General features: G+C 47.6%; 1 protein-coding gene across 2 annotated transcripts in view; it reads right to left on the minus strand.

Moving 5' to 3' along the window:
- Positions 1-273: 273 nt before the first annotated feature.
- LOC146203319 (alpha-tocopherol transfer protein-like) overlaps positions 274-21,374 on the minus strand; it is a 51,308-nt gene continuing 30,207 nt past the window's right edge. For both annotated transcript variants that reach the window (XM_084588673.1, XM_084588672.1), the window contains exons 2-6: positions 14,689-14,831; positions 13,046-13,285; positions 11,593-11,786; positions 10,006-10,116; positions 274-683 (exon numbers count right to left, since the gene is read on the minus strand). In XM_084588673.1, the coding sequence (XP_084444799.1) occupies positions 462-683; positions 10,006-10,116; positions 11,593-11,786; positions 13,046-13,285; positions 14,689-14,821 (900 nt within the window). In that variant the 5' untranslated portion in view covers positions 14,822-14,831 and the 3' untranslated portion in view covers positions 274-461. The remainder of the gene's footprint in view (positions 684-10,005; positions 10,117-11,592; positions 11,787-13,045; positions 13,286-14,688; positions 14,832-21,374) is intronic.

Consider the following 21,374-nt stretch of genomic DNA (forward strand, 5'->3'; position numbering starts at 1 on the left):
AGGTTTTAACCTGTTTAACCTGTTTACCATATACCGACGTGACATTAAAATGAACATCTCATAAATCGTACATAAATCGTGTGACTTAAATTATAACAGTTATAATTGAAATAGACAGAACTGAATGACGCATAATCCCTCGGATAATTCAGTAGCACATATTTAGCTTTACTAAAAGTGCGAGATGCACGGGCCTACTCCAGTTTACCAGATTTACCAATGAACGGTTCTGAGGCTCGAGTCCAAACTGCAGCAAATTAGACACACTCCTGCTTGTTGTAAGTTGTAACACATAGACGTACTCATGTTTTCACATTCACATGTCCGAGGCACTTTGTCCAATTTTCTTGCGATAAAACAGTTGTCTGAGCTTGTATTGAGCTCTGTATATCCGCCTCCGCCGATGTCGCATACTCAGAACACCTGTTGCACTGCTGCTGATATCGTATATGTTCTTTCTTTCAGAGGTGCGTTATTGTTTCCTCGAGCTCAGGTGTCTTGTAGCTGTCGCTGTTCTTGTAGCCGTACCTGCTGTCCTCCACAAAGAAATCTTCCAGCGCATCCATCTGTGACCAAAATTTGTCGAATACCGTGTCCGACACAAGGCCACCGTAAGTTTCTGGCAGTATACTGGCTGGAACATGTTCGTACAGTCCTTCGAGGTTGTGCCCATGGAAGTGAATCTGAAAGGTGGATCGGAAAAAGAGAAAGAGATGCAGTTTCTTGCCCTCTTCGTCTCTTGGTGTTTAATGGTCTAAGACACTCATGAAGCACTTAGTACGGCATTAGACTTCCCGCGTTAGACACAGCGTTAGACTTCCCGTTCAGAGAGAAACACACACACACACACACACACACACACACACACACGCACACGCACACGCACACGCACACGCACACGCGCACACGCACACGCACACGCACACGCACACACACACACACACACACACACACGCACGCACACGCACACGCACACGCACACGCACACACGCACACACACACACACACACACACACACACACACACACACACACACACACACACACACACACACACACACACACACATACATACATATTGCCACGTAGTGGTGACAAGGCCGTAGATACATAGGCGTGATATTAATGAAATTAACTCTTTATTGGGCTGTCTTGCGCCCGCAAAAGAACTCAGCAACTCGGCGGCGGCGTTAGCAACAAACGTGCTGGTCGATCGTCGAACAAAGAATGCCTGCCGCACCCGTCAACGCTCAATTTAAAGGCGGCTCAGAACCATCTAGATAACGTCGCAAACTATTACTAGCACAACCTGGAACATTATAGAAACATGCGCGAGTGGCCGTAATCTTTGAGGCAGATCTCGGCGCATCTTGCGCGACAAAGAAACTGATAAAGGTGCGTCTCGCGACATCGAGCATTAACAAAGAATACAGAATTGATATGCGTGCCAGAATCACAGTGACAAGGCCGCATGCCGGCGGCGGCTAAAAAACAACAAATACAGTTTTGAAGGTCTCGCGGATATATATATATATATATATATATATACAGACAATGGGTGTTATCGATAACACCTATCGATGACAAATCTCGAGATTTTAGGATGTCATCGGGTAAGATAAGAGGCTCCAAAGACAACAGTGGATGGTTTATTCAAGCGGACCTCTTGTATCCAGACGACGGACCACGAACTGGGACGCGGACCGCGGTCACATAACGTTGACCGCGCACGGCCCGGCCCGCGACAGCATCCGCACAGGAGGCCAACATAGCAGCAGACAAGCCGGACCACGAGGCGGTCGGAAGGGAGACGCTATTGACCTCGCAGTTTCGCGACACGCTAGTAGCACACTGCCTCCCATTTTGTAGCACGATTTCACAATGCTTATAGTCGGTTATGCATTTCGGCAATATTCAGGGTACTGGCTTCGTCTTATGAGCTGGCTTCATCTAAACATGGGCGCACATAGATGAAGTGCAGCGCTAACAACGTGCCTAAGTTGACAGCGCTCTACTTAATCCGTTTAATTCTGAGCGCAAAGATGAAGGCGATAAGGGCAGCATCAACATACGCGAACGGCGGGCGGAGGTTACGCTTATAATGGAGGCTCCGGAACTTAACTGCAGTGAACGCGAATAGCAGTTCGCCATTGTTACCGAAGGGGATAACGAAGCTGCGAAGCTGCTCTTAGTTATTTATAACACCTTGTGGGGAGGGGCTACCAACTTGGGCGGCAATAGCTCGCTCAGGCATCATCTGAAGCACTGCCCATATCGCCGCGCCGAGCGCGCTTCCTGTAAGCTGTCATCAAGCTGCCGTAGCGGCAGCGGCAGATATTCCTTGAGCCAGCGTGCGTAGTGAAAACGTTTTTCGCCAGAAAATGATAGGCTTGGCAAAAAGGCGTATCCAAACAAACCACTTCCTGAGGGTCGCTGACTCATACATGGTGGCTGGTAGGTGTGATAAATAGCAATTTTCTGCTTCCAGCTGCCGCCTGTGCAGCGCCATCTCACCTGGTCTTCTTATACGCTATCTCCGCTGCTGAGACGTCGCCGAAACGACCATATATTTCTTTAGTTACGAGACAGTGAGTAGAGATTTTTTTTTTTTTTTTTTTCAAGGAGCAAGCCATTTTCTATAGCACTGGTCGCGTGGACAAACGCCGAAAAAGTTGTTCTGGTTACCGCACTGTCTCGCGTTCCGATGTGAACTCGCGTGAAGCGCTGTGGGAAATTCGTGGAGAAAAATGAGCAGCGATATATACTATTTGGAGTAAAGCAGATATATGTCGGGTTAGTGCGATGCCCTCATCGTTGAGTGATTACCAAATATCAATGCTATAAGGATTTTCAAAGCGAAACAGACACAATCAAAACAACTGGCTGCATCCCTCGAGCGTGATTTACCAGACGACGATTTATGATTATTATCAGTCACTAGGGGGTTTTAGTGTATAGGGAGACCCTATTGTTTAGAGGGATAGGGTAATTATGGGGAGAGAATGCGCATGCGCGGAATGCTGCACGGCTTTCGGAACGACTTTCAATCTGGGCATGAGCACTCATTCACGCCTAGCTACTTCCCAAGCCGATAGCGCGTAACTCCGCGTTTGGTTTTGTGTGTGTGCATGGGAGAGGCCTTCGCCCTGCAGTGGGTATAGTCAGGCCGAGGATGATGATGATGAAGGAAATGAGTGGATTTGGCGTATAGGTGCACCATACGGCCTGGATCATTAATAAGCTTAGGCAGACGTAAGGAAATGCTGCACTCCGTCGATTCCTCAGTTAACTGCCTGTGCTGCCGATGTCTTAGGCGATATAGGGCTTCAGCTCATCCGCTTGAGGCGGTGACCCAGACCATGGGCCAACCAGTAAGTGCTTTTTTTCTCTCTCTCCTTGGTCGTAGGCCGCCTTTCTGTTGCAGTGTCGCTCCCTCGTAGCCCATTGTGCGTCTAAGTAATCGTCGCCTTTCTTCCTCTATTTTAACTAGGTCCTCCCCGTCGCTCAGTAATGCTTTTTCCTCTTAAATGCTTGCGTGTGCCTTTTCGGGTGAGGTTTACGCAAAGTAATATTAAAAAAAGGTTGCAGAGTGCTGTCAAGAGCGGAAATGGCTAAAGCCATGCACTTTACAAGCCAGTTTTCGTTAACTGCATCGTCATTCTTATCGCTACTATTATGATCATCATCATCACTATTGCTGCCACCGTCATTCTCATCAACTAAAGGCGCCGTCATTGTCATCGTGTTGGAAAAAAAAAGGGGGGGGGGGGAAGGAATCACTCAACGCACAAATAAGACGTAAAGGTACAAAAGGTATATTAATAATTTTAATTGGTTACGATTTCACTCTTCATCGCGCACTTTCGCACATTTCCTTCGTCAAGCGTCCGTTCTCGTTGACGGTGCACTTGCGCGCTGTGCACTGCCGTTCGGAGTCCCGTGATCACACTCACTCGCACCAAAACATGGACGCTGTATTCGCTGCGCACTAGGTTCATTCAAAATGCAAACACCACAAACAAAGGAAGGTAAACACGGACGGCATAGTGCCAGCCGCCGCAGCGCCGACTCGCCGGTGGCGGATGCGTGCTGCAAGCTGGGGGTTGTCGGTTTATATGCTGTGCGATGCAACGCAAGACGCACGCCCTGGACGCTCCACGTGTGGTTCCAGGTGCACACGGCCGCAGCCCAGGCGGGAATTTCCGACTATTTAATCAACCGCTAACAATCGCTACTATTACTTACTGCAGCGTCACATCGCTATCATGATCCCGCTAGACAAGGAGATTTACGATCTTTCTTACGAGCCTGACGTGGAGTAGTGGTCTGCACGTTTGGCTGGAGATCGGAAGAATAGTGGTTCGATTCTGGGCGGAGACAATTTCTTTTAGCGCGATTGACGTTTTCTGATCGCTCTATATACACGGCGCGCATAAGCCAAGAAAGGGTTCTTAACAAAGGTGGCCCGCGTAATTCAAATGCGTTTGTAAATGAAGTTACTCTGATGCGAGAAAATTATATAAATCAGAATAAATCACAATAAATCACAGGTCTAAAGTCATACGTGCGTGGTCACGTGACGACACGGCGCTGACAGGTTGGTTCACTCATCTACGAATACCAGCCGTACCCGGGTATTTCAAGTCGTTAGGTATACAGAACGCACTGACTATCCCGTTGGAAATAGTCTCCAAAAATTTGAAGTCGCAAAGTACATCGAACTGGAATCTCGCCAGTCGTTCTGTACACTGAACCGCGCTCTTCCAAGTGGCGCTTTCTCCTAACAGCGGCTCGTGTGCAGAACGTGTGGTGTGCCTCAGGGTGACCTTCGGTCTTTTTGTTATGACCGGGATTATGCGAGACCAAACACCTATGCGGCGCGGTGGGATGTCCACCTTCATGAGCTGTCTGTGGCTGTGTGCGGAGTAAAGTCACTGTGACCTTAGTGCGGAACGCATTCCAGCAGCTTACAATGCGTGCGAGGTGAAACAGCTAGCCATACTGTGGCGGCCCGTCGTGAAATTTTCCAGGCACTGCGTGCGCCTGGCTGCGGTATAGATTTCTAAAGACGTTCTGATCACTATTTGCAGCGCATACTCCCGCAAGCTGTCACCAGCAATACGGTAGCGGCACATATCCTTTGTGCCAGGGTGCGAAGTGAATGTTTTTATCTTTAATAATAACCCTAATATAAAGGCTGGTTTATGGTTTGGTTTATGGGGTTTAGCGTTGCGACTCAGGCTATGAGATGTCTTAGTGGAGGGCTCCGGAAATTTGGACCACCCGGGGTCCTTTAACGTGCACTGATCACAAGGCACACAGGCGCCTTGCTATATATTCGCCTCCATCGAAAAGCGCACCAATACGGTTCCTAAAGACGTATCCAAACTGCAGATCACTTAGTGAGAAAAGTAAGATTCAGCTCGCTGCTGCATAGCAGCTGCCGCTTTAGCAGCGCCGGCTCACCTGGTCTTCTTGTACGCTATCTCCGCTGCTAAGGCATCGACGAAATGATCACATATTTTTTTTTTTTTTTTTTTTTTTTTTTTTTTGCTATGACACAGTGGGTATAGACACTTTTTTTTTTTCAATGGGCAGGCCATTTATTATAGCGCTGGTCAAATCCAAAGTTCGTTGTGGCTTCGATGCGAAACAATATAAGCCTACTGCCGACTAGGGAGTAAGGTGCAGCCAGTGCACCGTCCTCCGCCGTGGCACCGTTCCGGCAATCTCGAGGCATCCAGTGTGCACGTGTTCACTGGAGAACAGCTCTTTCATTATGTAGCTGGGGCCGGACCTTTTTCGACATTTTTCACTAAACACGCCTGTGCAAAGACTCGTCTGGGACGCGATGGGGCAGCGTGCTGCACGTATACTATCTCGAAGGCTGTGTAAAAGCGGCGTCGGACGCCACTCTAGGCACTGCCTAAGTTACGTGAGGCTGTTTAAAACGTGTGCAAAGTGCAGGTTAATTGTCGATGTGGGCTAGCTAATGGCCTTTAATGCCTACACCAGTCCGTGGACTTGGCCAGGACCTCATAAACCGGAAGTGGGACGTCACGTGACGCTTGGTCGGCGGTCCAAAACAGGTCCCTGGCCTATCGTCTGAGGTTTCACGCGATGAGATCCATTCACTCTATCGCGTTCTGTTCTCAATGATGTTACCAATGCGTTTCAAAATGTTAAATCCTTTATAAAACTGTTTTTCCCAGGAGGGGAACTAAACCATGAACTGTGTGATTGCAGGGCTACAGAACACGGAAATGAACCACCCGCAATTGTCGCTAAACAGTGACGCGGTGCACTTGCGCGTTCTTGGTAAACGCCCGTCACAAGAGCAATGACATTGTGACGGTGGTCATTCTCAGCAGATAGTGTCTGGCTCGCGACCGCAGTAACGGCTGATGGCTTTGTGGCTTTTCTAGACACATTTAATGCGCAGAAATTGATTTTCTTCTCTTCAAATCGCCTCACGCGTTGCACAGAACTTCTACGAAAGCCGTTTCCGACACCAAGCGACTTCCTGACTCAGTGACGTACCATATGGCCCCCAAAATCGTAGGTATTATTTCCCTTTTCTGTTTGCCGAGTTGCATCAACAGCAAGGGCGTATCATAATCGAACAACTTTGCAATGATGGTCGTGGTTCAAGTCCGGCGAGAATCAATAAATTTTCTTGGGAGAATACGCCAAGACGAGCTGTGCAGGTTGTCTTTGAGCAACAGCATGTTTTAACTCAGACGTAGTGACCATATTCAATAGACGCCGCTTCTAAGACATAAATCTACCTGTCCATGCATATTGTTCGAGTGGAATCTGTGCATCGATGACAGCCTGTACTAACTGTCATGCTTAAATCCCTATAGCAATGCAGCTTCTGTCTTCGACTAAAAAGTAACCCCAAGTGGGGTCTTTATTGTGATTTCTGAAATATTTACATGACACACTTCTCCTGAGCTGCCTCCTGAGCTCCAATGCCAGCACGCGCGCTTGTATACCTAGACGCCTTGCATTATCAGCATGCGTCTAGAGACTCTCGAGCCTGGAAGCAGTGGTACGTTCAGAAACGTGATACTGCGTCCTCTGTTTACTTCCCGTCGAACGGCTGAGTGGCTGTGAACGTAGGTGTCCGAACGAGCCAGCGCAATGAAATCTGCGCAACAGCGTCGTTGTTGAACGTGACACGCCAGGGGTGGCGGCCTCGGCATCCCGATATAATAGCCTTAATTTGAGATCCTTACGGGGCGGCAAGCCTTACAGTTTCCCTGTTCCAGCCGCTCTTCCGCCGCCACGTAAAGAGTTAACTGTTTTAGCGGTAGACGCGCGCGCGCGCGCGCGCGCACACGCACACACACACACACGCACACACACACGCACACGCACACACACACGCACACACACGCACACACACACGCACACACACACACACAAAAAAAGATCAGGGTGGCGTGCGATAAGCTCTTAAATGTGTTGCGAAAAGAAAGAGCGAGCCAAAAGAGTAACCAAAAACCTTGAAAATTTTTGAATGCCACACACGGCGTACATCGCATTTTTCAGCGTTCTAGCAAAAATGTTGTCGGAAATTCTGACTGCGTACAAAGGCTCTTTGGTTTCCTGGGAGGGGCTGGGGTATGCATAAAAAACCTAAGACACCAACTTCGTGCAATCTAATAGACAGCTTTTTCTCTGCTGGTAATAGCATAAGAATGCCTCTTCGCACTGAATAATGGCTTGATATTTCTGACGCTCATATGCTCAACTCAGCTGCAGCACATTTTATTCTAATTTAAGTCCATTTATAGATCTTTGCGTCTCAGGTAAGATATGGCGTGCAACTAACACGTTACGTTGATAAAAATTACCGGGCTAGTAATTGCAATTACTGTAATGGAGAAGAGTATTCCTGCACTGCTTACATGCATTTGAACGATTAAACGGCCGTGTTTGTGTTTCGAGTCAACAGTTTTTGCTACCACTATGAAAATCGTATGCACCTGTAAACATTGCTAACCAGGCATGCAGGCACATAGCGCTGAACGAGCGTGTATTGTCTGTCGCCATCGGTTGTTGCTATGGGTACGCTGGTACGTACATTCGTTAGCGCACGTGTCATCTAAGTTCTCATGTAAAACTGCAAAAGAACAAAGTAAGAAATGCCGGCGATTACGACACTCGGTAAGGCGAAATCTGAGCGACTGTGTTCACATCGCAGAAAATCTGGCGTCTTCGTCGTCAGCAGCGTGAACGAGAAGCATGCATCCGTTATTTCAACAGTACGCTCCCACAGTCTACAGTGCTTCCAGTCGAGCAACGACAGCTAGTGATAAATAGGAGACATTTTATTAAAACTAATAAGCGCGCAATTAAACGCATTACTTCGTGATAGACGTTCTTCGTGATATACTTTGAGAATTTTACCTCACTGTATTCGTTGCGAACAGGAAATGTAGAAAAAAAAAAGTTTAGTGGCTTAACGTATTAGCGCTCCGTTTCTGAGCGCGAAAATCGTCAGTTTGAATCCACTTGTCTTCTTTTTTTCTCTCTCTCTCTTTTCTTGAGTTGCTCAAAGGATATTTTTTTGAACTTGAAAAAGAGGTTACATGGCCCCTCAGGATCCCTGAGCTGCCGTTTGCCAAATTATCCGAGACGTCATCGTTCCGTATAACCATGCAAGGCTGCCTCGAGGATGAGAGGATTCTTGTGCCCCGGCTTCACCTCTGTCAGTTGCAATAACAGTTTCCTGGTGCACTTAAGATTCGCCTTTAAGTGTACGAAACGATAGCTTTGAGGGGTAACTCGGGATCCCAACGTTGATATTCTCTTAATATCCAAGAAGTCTGCGTTCCTGTTGCAGGAGGTCGAGCAAAATCTTGCGTCCCAGGTTGGCCAGTGCCAACTTTGATTGGGTGGCCCAGGAGGCCATCCTATAGTTGCCCACAGGTTATGCCTACGGCAACGTCAGCTAAACGTTGGAGGAACACAAGTCCCGCCCTTAAATTTATGATGCAACAGCGTTAATGGCCTCTGTCTTCGTCTCCCTTTGCTTATCCTCATTCGCTTACATGCACATTTGCTATTCACCTAATCACTAGACCCTAATTTCTGCCTCACATACACTCATTAGCATACAATCGAGACCTACCACATTATGTGAAACACCACTCGACATAAAGTCTCGTTTTAGCCAAGCCTTACGAACGTGCCGCGTGGCCTATAGTATAAAGGGGGACTCGAATCCAATGATCCCTGGTCCGATTCCCATCTCACCGTGCGTAAAGGGACTGCTAACTCGTGACGTCACATAGTAGTTTTGTGACGTCATATGACCCGCCGACCAATCACTCTCGGCCACGTCACCTGCCTGAGGCATGTTGGTAATTTTTTGTTCACAACGCCGACGCTAGGTTTTCTGCTGAGTGGGAGCCTTAACGGTGTCGCGTAAAATATGTAAAAAAAAAAGGTCTAATTTGACGCCTTCAACTCAAAGATAACTTCCGGCGCCCTTACAAAGAGGAGCTTCTTAACAAACGTCACGCTCCTGGAGCTTCTATAAGTCGCGATTGCCACCCGCATGCTCGTCACTGACCTTGATAATTCTGGAGGCTGCCTTATAAACGAATAGCTTTACACCTTGCATGCCGCCTGTCTGTGAGGGTGCGTCATGCTTTACAGTCATTTCTTGCAATTGCAGCTGCCGAGTTTTCTTCTCATGGACGTATTTCCTTATCCTGTATTCCGCCCTTAGCGTCCTGTACAACTTCTGACTGATGATGCGGGTGCCGATTTCGCTGTGCTAAAGTAAAGCCAGCTTTCGCCTTCAGAATATTTGTCTGGTTGTCATTTTTGCCCTCTTTTCACGCATATACGAAGCAAGAGCTGGATTGGCACGCCAATGCATTCCGTGAAAACTGAGAGGCAAGGATGAAAGGCCGTTACATTCGTTTCTCTTCCTTCAAGTTTCCCCCTTCCATGGGCACCAGAATTCACGGCTCGTGTGCACACTCACCCGTTGAATGATTTTGCTCTTCAGGAACGGCCGAACGAGAACAAAACAAAAGTCGAAGCCCCTCGACTCTCGTACGACGTGCACCTCCCGCAGCCGCAATGGCAGGCTCTCCTGAAAAGATGCCATGAGGGGGAGTTCAAGATTAAGAAGACACAAATCAACCAGTAATTCAGTGTATCGGTTCATGGACTGCTTAAACAGCCCACGCAGCAGTGCAGGCAAAACAGGGTGCACGAAGCTTGCATAATGAGATGGCTGCTGAGGCAAAGAGGAAACACAACTTTACCCCTTTCTCTGCAAGACGCCGCAAGCAGCTCAAATGCCTTAGTAGAGCAAAGGCGTGGTTCACAGTGCGATGACCCCATTACAGGTCTTTGTGCTCATCATATTGCGCTGTCCACGAATACGGTAGGGTCGATACCCACCATCACTTCATTGAAATGTCGAATGAGGACCACGGATGAGGCGGTAGCATTACACGAATCAGTGAGCTCTTGTTTTTTGTGTGGCTTTTCTTCATTTACACTCGTCATTTGTCGGCGCGCCTTTGCGCGCCATGTTACAGTCACCATGACAGGATTCCTATACAACAAGGTACGTGAGTCGCGAGAGCCGACACGAAATTTTTCTTCAATTTGTTTTCAGGTCACATAGTGATGTCATTCACTGTGGCATGCCCCACAGCTCAGCTGGTTTCCGTCGAAAGAAAATAATTGCCGAAGCTCATTGTAGATGAAGTAACAACATAGCGTGCACTCGCTGACATAAAAATTTCTTCCAACTGGACGAATTCTATACTTGTCACCCGACTTATCTTTGAGTACTAGTCAAAAGTGGTCTTTTTTTTTTTTACCATTTCGACTATTCCGAGCTAGTCGAAACAGGATGCCCTTGATGTGTTCAACTGCGTCTTTCCGAATGACGTCTTCCTTCTCTTAGAATTAGGACACTCTCAGAGTTAGATAAGAACTGCACACGTTTCGGGCACATTCTGAATGACTCCATAATGTTATGAGCGCACTAAACATGTTATTAAAGCAGCCAACTGATAAGCAAAGGCAGAGTTATTCAATTCAGATCTAGAACGGCTGGAAGGAGGCGTGCGTCTCACTCTCAGTGAAAATTACGTCCTTGAGATAATACGACGGTCGTTCTAGCTTGAAGATAAGTGGGCGAAGGTTGTATTCAGTATAAGTATATAAGCAGTCTTCAAATAGATGCGTTACACATTTCGTATAATGCACTTCGTAATTGCAGCTACTCTCAACAAGACAGGATATAAATTAGCTTTTTTTCTTCTTCTTCTTTTTTTTTTTTTTTTTTTAGAAAACGTGCGCAGTAGTACCAATGACACGAAACAATCGTTCACTGGTCAAGCCGCCAACTATCGTCGATAAATGTAACTGACCAACTGCGCACGTTGCCTCGATGCGAACGTTTTTGTGAAAAAAAAAAAATAATTACTAGCTGCTGTTTCTCACTAATGTTGGGGAGATGACAGCCTAAAGAAGAAAGCTGGCAGAACCGTACGTGCCATCGTACAAGTGGCAGCAAATAAGCGCGAAAGCATGATGTAGAAGGACCTACCTGCACATGGTCCAACATATCTTTCATGAGGCCTAATTTGCAGTAAATGGCCTGCTCAATGCCGAACCCGTCGTAGTCAATAATGATCACGATGCCAGCCGTCTGGCCTGACGGGTTCCTCTCCAGGAGCCCCAGGCAGAGCATGAAGGCTCGATGCACTTCAATCTGCGGCACCACGGTGGGATTCCACATGCCTGTAGAATAGCCAGTTCGACCATCTAAAAATGGTTGCGCCGTACAAACATAATGACGGTTTTTTTTTTTTTTCACTATGACGTGCTTCATCGGATTGAAACCCAGGGTTATGACATCAGAAGCATACGTTTAAAGCGGTAGCGTTTAAGCCAGGCCCCGTTGCCTCATTTTCGCGTCGTTGTAGTAGAATTTGCCGTGGCAATAGAAGGAGGAATGTTACCTGGAATCAGGAAGGTACAACAGCAGAATTGTGCGCAGTCTTACGGCATAGTAGCAGGAGTCTGTATCATGTTTGTAGCCATAGCTGCTAATCGCCCGCTCCATTCATCGTTGTGGCAGTCATAGCAGTGCTACAGTAGTAGTGGAAAACTAAAAAGAATGCTCTGTAACTACGCCTACATGCTGGCCACTGAAACGATGTACTAGGTACCTCAATATATCGTGCAATGAAAATACACCCCCTGTTGTCACTGAACCTTGCGTCACAAAACGAAAACCGCCTTGTCAGAAGTTTCTATTCCCTTCACAAACACTAGCGCGCCTGTGGAAAGAGCTATGTTTGTCTGAACTTGAAATTCAGCTCAGAGAAAGAGGAATCATCGGCGTGGACACCACACTGGAAGGCGACAAGTAACACAAGAAGTAAAATATGTTGTCCTTCAGCCGTGCTATTTAAACGTGTCACGCATGGCGTTAAAATCTATTTGAGGTATAGCGCTGTGGGAACCGATAAAAATTACGAAATGCGGATCAACAATTTGACGCGGGCGCAAGGCCTGCATCATCATCGTCGTCATCATTATCATCGTCATAATTATACTTCTAAATCCATTGTAGGGCGAAGGCCTCTCTCATAGTCCTCAAGTTAATATGATATTGTGGCAGCTACATTCCTGTAGTCCCTGCACTCTTCCTCATCTCGTCCGCCCGCTGCTACGCTTACCTTCCCTTGGAAATCAGTCTGCCTCCCTTACTTACCATCGGTATATCCTCCCTTCGCATTATATATACTGCCCATCCCCATTTCTTCTACTTGATTTCGAATAGAATGCCATGTCATTCATGTTTGTTCCTGACCCACTCGGCATGCTTCCTGTCTCTTGTTGCACCTACCATTTTCGGTTCCATAGCTCTCTGCGCTGTCCTAAATTTAAGTAGAACCGTTTTCGTTAGCCGTCACGTTCTTGTTCCAAGCGAAGCCCGCGCCAAATTGTTAATTAATAGCTTTATGAGACGCGAGCCGTTCGCACATGCTTACCACTTCTAACGAACAGAATCTGCCGACCATGAACATCTCTGTGGGGTAGAACGGCCACGATACTTCTGCACTCTGGAACAATGGACGAAGGTGTGTAGTTGTCGAAAATGGGTCCCCAGCTGCTCCGGATGCGGTAGTACTTTGTGATGCTCTTCAGCGCTGCCTCAACATTGTACTTCCGCACGCGCAGGAACCGGAGCGCAACGTCAGGTTTGTTGTGCCAGAACAGTCCAGGCTCATCTATGGTCGTTAAAGAGATGACGAAATTTTACTTGAAATTCCGCCACAAACACTGGTATATCGGGTGCAGAAAAATAAAAATAAATTCGATTACTCTTACATATGCACCATTAAGAGTTGATGCGATAGCAACGCTGTTTAGATCAACGTTATATAACGTTGTTGCTATCAGTGATTGCCGTAATTATGGGTGTTAGTTAGTAATGCTAAGTAGTAGGGCCAAGTAGTTAAGTAAATAGTTGTACCGTACCTATTAGTGCTTATTATCGTGTAAATTAGTGGTCTTGATTTCAACTAACTGCTGCTGTACGGTAATGTGTGGTTGCTGTCCACTCTAAGGCATGAGACAGTCGAATAAGGACTCTAAACAGTATCACTGCAAGAACGCTTTTCAGTAATGTAAATTTAGTGCTCTCGACCTGTTATTGAATGGCAGTGGTTTGATTCCCGCTCGACCACTTTATCTTTTCCGTGTCAGTGATTTGCTTTCTTAGCAGGCACTACACAACGGTGATTGAATGACGTCATGACCTGTGGCGTAGTTACTGTGTTGACCAATCAGTGAAATTCGATATGACCCTAGTATGACCCCGTGGTTTTCGGCGAGTGTGCGCCCTGAAGCCGTCGCTTTAGAAGAAGCAAAGTGTGTTAAAGGCGCCACGATCTGCAAGCATGTAATGTACAGTACTCACGGATTGAAATAGGACACTCGGAGCGCGTGGCCGTCGCTGCATGCAAGGCAGTGTGGTAAACAACAGGCCGGCTTATTGGCGACCGGAAGGAGCAGTTCTGCTTTTTAGATGTTCTCCCCCTCGCGCTATACCACAATACAGCACCTTCGTTCCATGAGCATCCACGGGCGGCGCTGAATGCAGCGACGGCCACGCGCTCCGAGTGTCCTATTTCAATCCGTGAGTACTGTACTTCCATAGGCCATATATACGCACGCTATAACTGGCTTGAATTTCGCATGCTTTATTTACTTTCAATTTCAAGGGTCAACAGCCATGCAATGTTTGCAAGAGCTGTTCTGGAAAACTTTCATGTATGACAAGAAATATTTATAACATATTGATTTCATTACAAAATAACCCTGTTTGCACTAGACGGTCGGTAGCAAAGAAACGCGTTCCGAGTCCTCGAACCCTGCACAATTCTTTAAACACCACAGCGGAAGTTAAAATACACCCCTCGCGTAAATATACGGGTGCGCGGACAGACGACCTCGCTTCGTCCCGCTATTTCTCCGGCATTGCGAATCTCGTCACTTAAAGCCAAGACCCGGGTGTCATTGTAATAGGAAAACATGATGTCCGGCAAGTTGCGGCATACAATCGCACATCTACAGCGTAGCTCGAGCTATTGTCGGACCAAGGTGAAAAAACAAACAAACAAAAACCGACCGTTGAGCAGTTTCACCAGCTCGCGCAGAGCTTGCTGCCTGCGCTCGTCCGTCTCTCCCAGCTCTGCTTCGGCGATTTCCCGCAGTTTGGGAGAAAGCGATGAGTCCATCGCGCTGGTATCAGCCAGATACATGGTGGACGTTCTGCAGTTCGAAAATAAAACAGAAGTCATGTGAAAACAAAACATAGCCCCTAAAATAGGCGTTTGCTGAAAACGCACGGATGTACGTACGTATTAATGTGCGAAATAGGTAGGCAACCGGAAAACGCAGCGCGCGTACGCTTCATCCGCAGCCTGAAGTGATCGGCGTGCTGCTGTCTGCTTTATTCATTTGCAATACACGTCAGTGCCCGAGTCGAACGTCACAAAGGGGAGTAGAATACACAGACAAAATTTGAGGAACAGGAGAAATGCATAGCAAATATATAAGGGTAAATATAAAGATAATAAACGTATCTTCATGCAGTAGCCCACATGACAAGATAGCGCTTTGTATGCCCGTGTTTATTCAGCCACTGGCTAACACGCAATGAACAGACGAAGTGGCACGTAGCCGCTTTTTATCGCCGCAGTATCCTGAGAAGTGGTATCATACAAAGCATGATTTGATAACAACGACACAACATTCCTTCTCCTTTACAGTTTTTCGTTTGTTACTATGGTCGGTAGTGGTCCGGGGGCCTCGTTTTACGAGTGCTGAGTCGGAGCGGCGGTTGAGGTTCGGGTTGCCGTGGAGGTTCAGATAGAGGTTGAGGTACAGGCCCAGAGCCCGACTGGTCATGGCCCGGTAGATGGTTTGGTGACTTAGTCCTGTCTTCGGTTGCCGCTCCAGTGTCGTCCGAGGTGCGGAGTCCAATACCCTCGGGTGAAGTCACACAAAGCTCGTCGCTCGGATCACACGATTTATACGATCCAGATTTCTTCTCATTTTTTGCTCTAAGTCAGGGTGGAGCAGGCTCAGTCGTGTACGAGGCGTCCGTGACAGGAACCTCTGTGCTGCTTCCCCCGTTGTCCCCGTTGGAGTCTTCCTGTGCCTAAAGAAAAAATAGTCAAGATGGTGCTGCATTGTCGTCTCCCTTTCCGCTGCTCGTCCAGGATCTTCTTGAACAGGACGTTTTTTTTTTTTTTTTCACCGTTGGCACACAACGCTCCATACTGTAATTCGATACAGGATTGCAAGAAGGTGATTTACTGTGCCGAACGTCATTGCTACTCAGAAAGCTCTCAAACTGTGCAGAAGAGAACTACGAACCATTGTCGGTAACTACCTCTTCCGGTAATCCGTACGCGGCAAACACACCACGTAGTTTTGCCATAGTCTTTTCACTTGTCGTCGAGTTCATCACAAACACTTCCACCCACTTAGAATTTGCCTCCACCAACACCAGAAACCATTGTTGATCACGGTATGCATAATCAAGATGCACTCTTCACCATTGCGCGTGGGCCATCCCCAGGATAACAAGGCGTACTCGATGCGTTTTGTGGCAACTGGCGCGTGGCACCCTATTTCACAGTTTGTTCTATGTCCTGAGTTAATCTCGGCCACCACGCGTGGCTTCTCTATAACATCTTCATTCGGGTCATTCCCGGGTGGCCTTCGTGCAACACTGACAAAATTTTTGCAAGCAGGGCTGCTACACGGTTTTCCCAAGTCACACAATCTTGGCCAACAGAGAGTTCGTGGCGGCGAACAAAATACGGTGCGAGCAGATCATCTGTGATGCTCGAAGGCCAACCGGTCAGTGTATATGAAACCATCTTTGACAGAATCTTGTCTTTGCGCGTTTCCTCTTGATTTCTTTAGGCGATAGCGGTATTTCATCAAGCACAGAAAAAAATGCACGCTATCAGATTCTCCAGTTTGGGTTGTCAATGGCAGCCCTGACAGAGCGTCAGCGTTTGTAATCTCGCTCACCTTCCGATAAACCCATCGCTGCACACGGGCCGATGACATAGCGGGCGCCGGCTTTTCATGCCCTAATAGACCTACTAAGGCCTGATGATCACTGTAAGTGCAGAACTGTCACCCGAACAAATACTTGTGGAATATCTTTAGTCCGAACACAACAGCGAGCGCCTCTTTTTCGATGTAGGCATAGCCTTGCTCTGTTTTGCTGAGCGTTTTCGACGAGAAAGAGACCGGCCTTCAAACAAGCCCTATTTTGTGGAACAGAATGTCCCGTGCGCCGATGCGTCACAGACTAGCCCTAACTCCTTCTCTGAGTCATAGTACAGAGTTCTTCATCAGCCACCCTTTGTTTTCTGAAAAATCCTTTCTTCTTCAGATGTCCATTTCCACCTCGTGCTATTACCGAGTAGCTCAGACAGGGGTTTCAGTTCTGCTGACAGATTTGGAAAACACTTCCCATTGAAATTTATTAGCCTGAGGTGACCGCAGTTCCAGTTTACACCGAGGGCTTGGAGCTTCTTTGATGGCTTGTAATTTCTCGTCCGAAGGGCATATTCGCTTGCCATCAATTACATGACCCAGGTAAGTGATCGACGTTTCAAAACACTTGCATTATTCTTTCTTCAGTTTAATTCACAATTTTTTTAACCTTGTCAACCTACTTTCAACCTTCTGACAGCATTCGCTCAACGTTATGCAGCTATAAGAACATCATAAAGGTAGCAGGACACTAATTCCAAGTTGCTCTGCACCGTGTCCATTACTGCCTGAAGAATGAACGAGGCACTTGTTATTCCGTAAGGAAGAAGCGTGTATTTGAACAAGCCGACATGCCTCTTTACCGTGACAAGCGCCTGGGAATCTGGGTGCAATTTTAGCTGCTGGTAGGCTGCGGAAAGATCTAGCAGAGTGAAATACTTGCACTCATGTAAAGCAGCAAATACACCCTTCATTATTGGCAACAGATATTTGTCGGTTCTGAGATGCGGATTGACAGCCACTTTATAATATCCGAATGTTTTTACTTTCACGTCGGCTTTAGGGACGGCTAGCTACTAACGGAATCGCCCACTCACTTTGATGGACTTGAAATAGCACTCCTGATTGCACCAAGCACTGCAACTCGTTTGCTACTGCCTCGCGTAACGCAAAGGGGACAGGTCGGCGCTTACAGAAGACAGGTGTACTTGAATCTTTCAACAGCAGCTTCACCGGAACGCTGATTATTGATCCTAATGCAGGCTCAAATACTTCTGAGTATTTTTCTACTAGGACAGCTACTTTGTCCACACTAATGCCGCGCATGCTCATCCAGTCTAAATTCAAAGCTTCCAGCCAATCGCGACTCAACAACAAAGTCTCGCATCTTTTTGAAGTACGCACGATAATTAGAAGCAGAGTAACCGTTTGGCATTATGCTCAACAGAGACATCTAACTTCCCGACAATGAGTAACGGAAAGCCCCCGTTATTTTTCAGTTTGGGTCTGCAACATGCTTACAGGCAGGGCTGACCAGTACTTCTAATAAACACTCTCTGGAACAATGGAAACAGATGCATCTGTAACAATTGTAGCTTCGAAATCCACCGGTCACATGAACATTCACAGTGTAGCTACGGCGATTGTCACAAGAAACAACACTATGCAGTGCAAGGTTGTCATCATCTTCCATCATTGTTTCTTGGCCTGTACTCTCATCCAGGGCTCGCACGGAATGAGACGGTGCTGGGCAGTAGTTCCTCGCCAAATGCCCCACCTGCTTGAAGGCGCAGCAGCGGTATTAAGGCGAAAGGCTCATATTGTCGTCGACAGAAGCTGTCCGCGCGAGTGGCGTATCTGATTGGTCAACAGAGAAGTGACGTCACCAGCCACCAAATTCGAAGCGACCAACCAGAAGTCTCATTTTGTCTACTGTTCCTGCCATCTACAATCCCACACTTCAACGCGCGCCAAGGAACGCCACACGACAGGAGCGATGGTGTACCGTCCAAACGCACACTTGTCGGAGAAAGTGTGACAGATAGTGCGCCTTTCCTTTCCTGTAAGCCAATTATAATTATATGTAGCTCTGCAACGAACGTCGATAAAAGGCAAACAATGAGAGGCAAATGATAGAAGAGGAAGGGTAGGCTTTCGTCATTAGACCCTCTATTTTTTTCCTGAACGGGAAGGCTGGTTCAGCGTGGGCGGATCTGCAACGGGGACAACCGCGAACTTTGCTTCAAAACTGTGCTGGTTCCGCTAGTGCTGCCGCTTTGCCTCGTGCTCCAGGTACGGGCTTCCAACTCGCTGTGCCCCGTCTTGAAGTGTTCACATCCTCCTGCTGTTTATTAAAAGCGGTCTGAAAATTTCTCGTCTCTGTACAGGTCAGTTCGATTCTTTTGGCAAAATCGCAGGCAGCTGCAAACGTCAGCGTGCTTTTCTTTAGGAGCTCTGTCAGGCCAGCTATAAAACAGTCCCGCAATGCTTCATCCAGAAATTTCCCAGATTCGCAGGTCGCGGGCAGCCTCTTCATTCAACAGCGGATGCTTCCACTGTCTCGTTCACTTGTTGAGTTCGGCAGTGAAAACAGAACAGCACTGCTATTACCATCTGTTTTGGAGAGTAGTGCTCCTTTATCACCTCCACCAGGTGATCGCAGCCTTTCTCGCCTTCACGGGAGCCAGAAATAAGTTTTTGAGCGTCCGATAAGTCTTCTTGCCCCATGGCAGTCACAAAAGTCGCTACTTTCAAGTCATCTCTCACCTTGTTAGCTTTTAGAACATGTTGAAAGCGCTCAGAAGTAGGAATCGAAGTCCTCGGTGAACTGGTCGACGTGACTAAACGTAGCTATTGTTACGGCCGAAGAAGAAGATGCGGGCAATGGCATGGGCAGGCGCGCTCGCACTAAGTCCGCCATCATTCATTAAAACGTCATCTACCATCGCCATCGATCATGTTCTGTCTCCTGTCTTCATCGGCTTGCCGCCCCGTAACATTTGGTTTGAGGCGCGGGGTACGCATCATCATCACTCGTCATCCTGGCCCGGAGCTTCGGCGCCCTGCGTCATCTTGCGCCGTCGGCAGCGGGTTCCTGGGACGACGCATCACTTGGCTGTTCCCCAGCCTGCCGGACCCGACGCCACATTGCCGTTCTCCACCCCCCGCCCAGACCGCCACCCTGACCAAAAGACACGGAGAAACACAAGTAGCCCAACTTTAGGAACCCACCGACCCGAGACGCCACGAACACGTGCAAGCACACATCACAAGACAGCGCATGAAAGACCTGACCGAAGGATCCGACCGACCCGATACAACACTACAGATGAAGACATCGCCCCCGCCTGTGCCATTTGATGCGTGCCTAGGACCCAACCATCAAATCCTGGAGACCAGTTCAACGAAAGATTCGGACCCAACCATCAAATCCTGGAGACCAGTTCAACGAAAGCTTCGGGCCAGGGTTCATTGATCATCATAGCGGCAAGCCGTTCCCTTCTTTCTTCACTGGTCCGCACAAGATCACCGTCATGTCATAAATCTGATCAACTTTGACTTCTTCGTTCACCGATCGGGACGATCGCTCGGTGGCCCCGGGTTAGCCGAAGAAGAAGAAGCGGGCAATGGCATGGGCAGGCGCGCTCGCACTAAGTCCGCAATCATTCATTAAAACGTCATCTACCATCGCCATCGATCATGTTCTGTTTCCTGTCTTCATCGGCTTGCCGCCCCGCAACACTATGTTGCTGTTCGGCGCCTAGGGGCTCGCGCTGTCGAGCTGTGCTACTTCTGTATCAACGTAGATCTCATCTTCGTCGCCACTGTTGTATCTTACGCAGTAGCACAAAAGACAGCACTTCATATGCTGGTGTTTATCAATGCGCAAGCATTATATGGCTATGTAGGCGGGTTTCGCATAGGCATGACCTTGTCGGAGCTGTAAAAGAGGAGCAGTTGTTATATCGAGAAACAAAAAAATGGTACCATCGGATAGAGCGTCAAGGAAAAGTGTGCAAGTGACAAAATTGTTGATTTGGGTTAATTATGTAATTGATTAGAGTCAATTAAGAGTGTAATTAGGAGCCAATATTGCCGCCAGCCAACTTCCGGTTTCGGTTCTCAACATCCGGTCACGTGTTTCAGCAGAGAACGAAAGCCTCAGCGTTGCTGCTTGCACACGATACATCGCGCGCCCCTTGTCGAACACAACCAGCGTTGCGCTGAACGCATCAAAGTTCACCGGCGTTCTATAATTGATCTACAGGAAAGGAAAGGCTCAGTATTTGTCACTCGCGGAATCCCGCTGACACATCTCGCGGTCAGTACAGCAACGCTTAGGCTTACGCATTCCTCAGTGCTGATTCTGCACTGGGGCCCTATTCGCGACACACATGGACGCCGTTCGGCGCCATTTTGTTTCTCTGATTAGTTCTCAGAACATTCACGTGTTTCAAATTTGTGGCGCAAAATTTCGGCGTGTCGAAATGGCTTTTTGCGGTGACGTAAAAATGATGTGAGCGTGAAAACGGATTTTTAGCAGCGGTATTCATGATGCATGGAGGGTATATATAAGTAACTGTGGAGGGAAAACAGAGGTATATATGATAGAAAGGGAAGCACTTACGCTTGTATTACGAATGGGGTGAAATGAACCGCCCACTGTCAAGAGCCGACTCCTGAAATCTGATTGGCTAGAGTTGTGTGGCGGGAAATACGTCATGCATAAACATTTAATGGTGACGTCAAAATGACGTTTCATTACGCAAAGGATGTTCTGCCATTGCTGTAAAT

The sequence above is a fragment of the Amblyomma maculatum genome, chromosome 1 (assembly GCF_055883805.1).
Source record: "Amblyomma maculatum isolate TAMU_Amacu chromosome 1, ASM5588380v1, whole genome shotgun sequence".
Lineage (NCBI taxonomy): Eukaryota > Metazoa > Arthropoda > Arachnida > Ixodida > Ixodidae > Amblyomma > Amblyomma maculatum.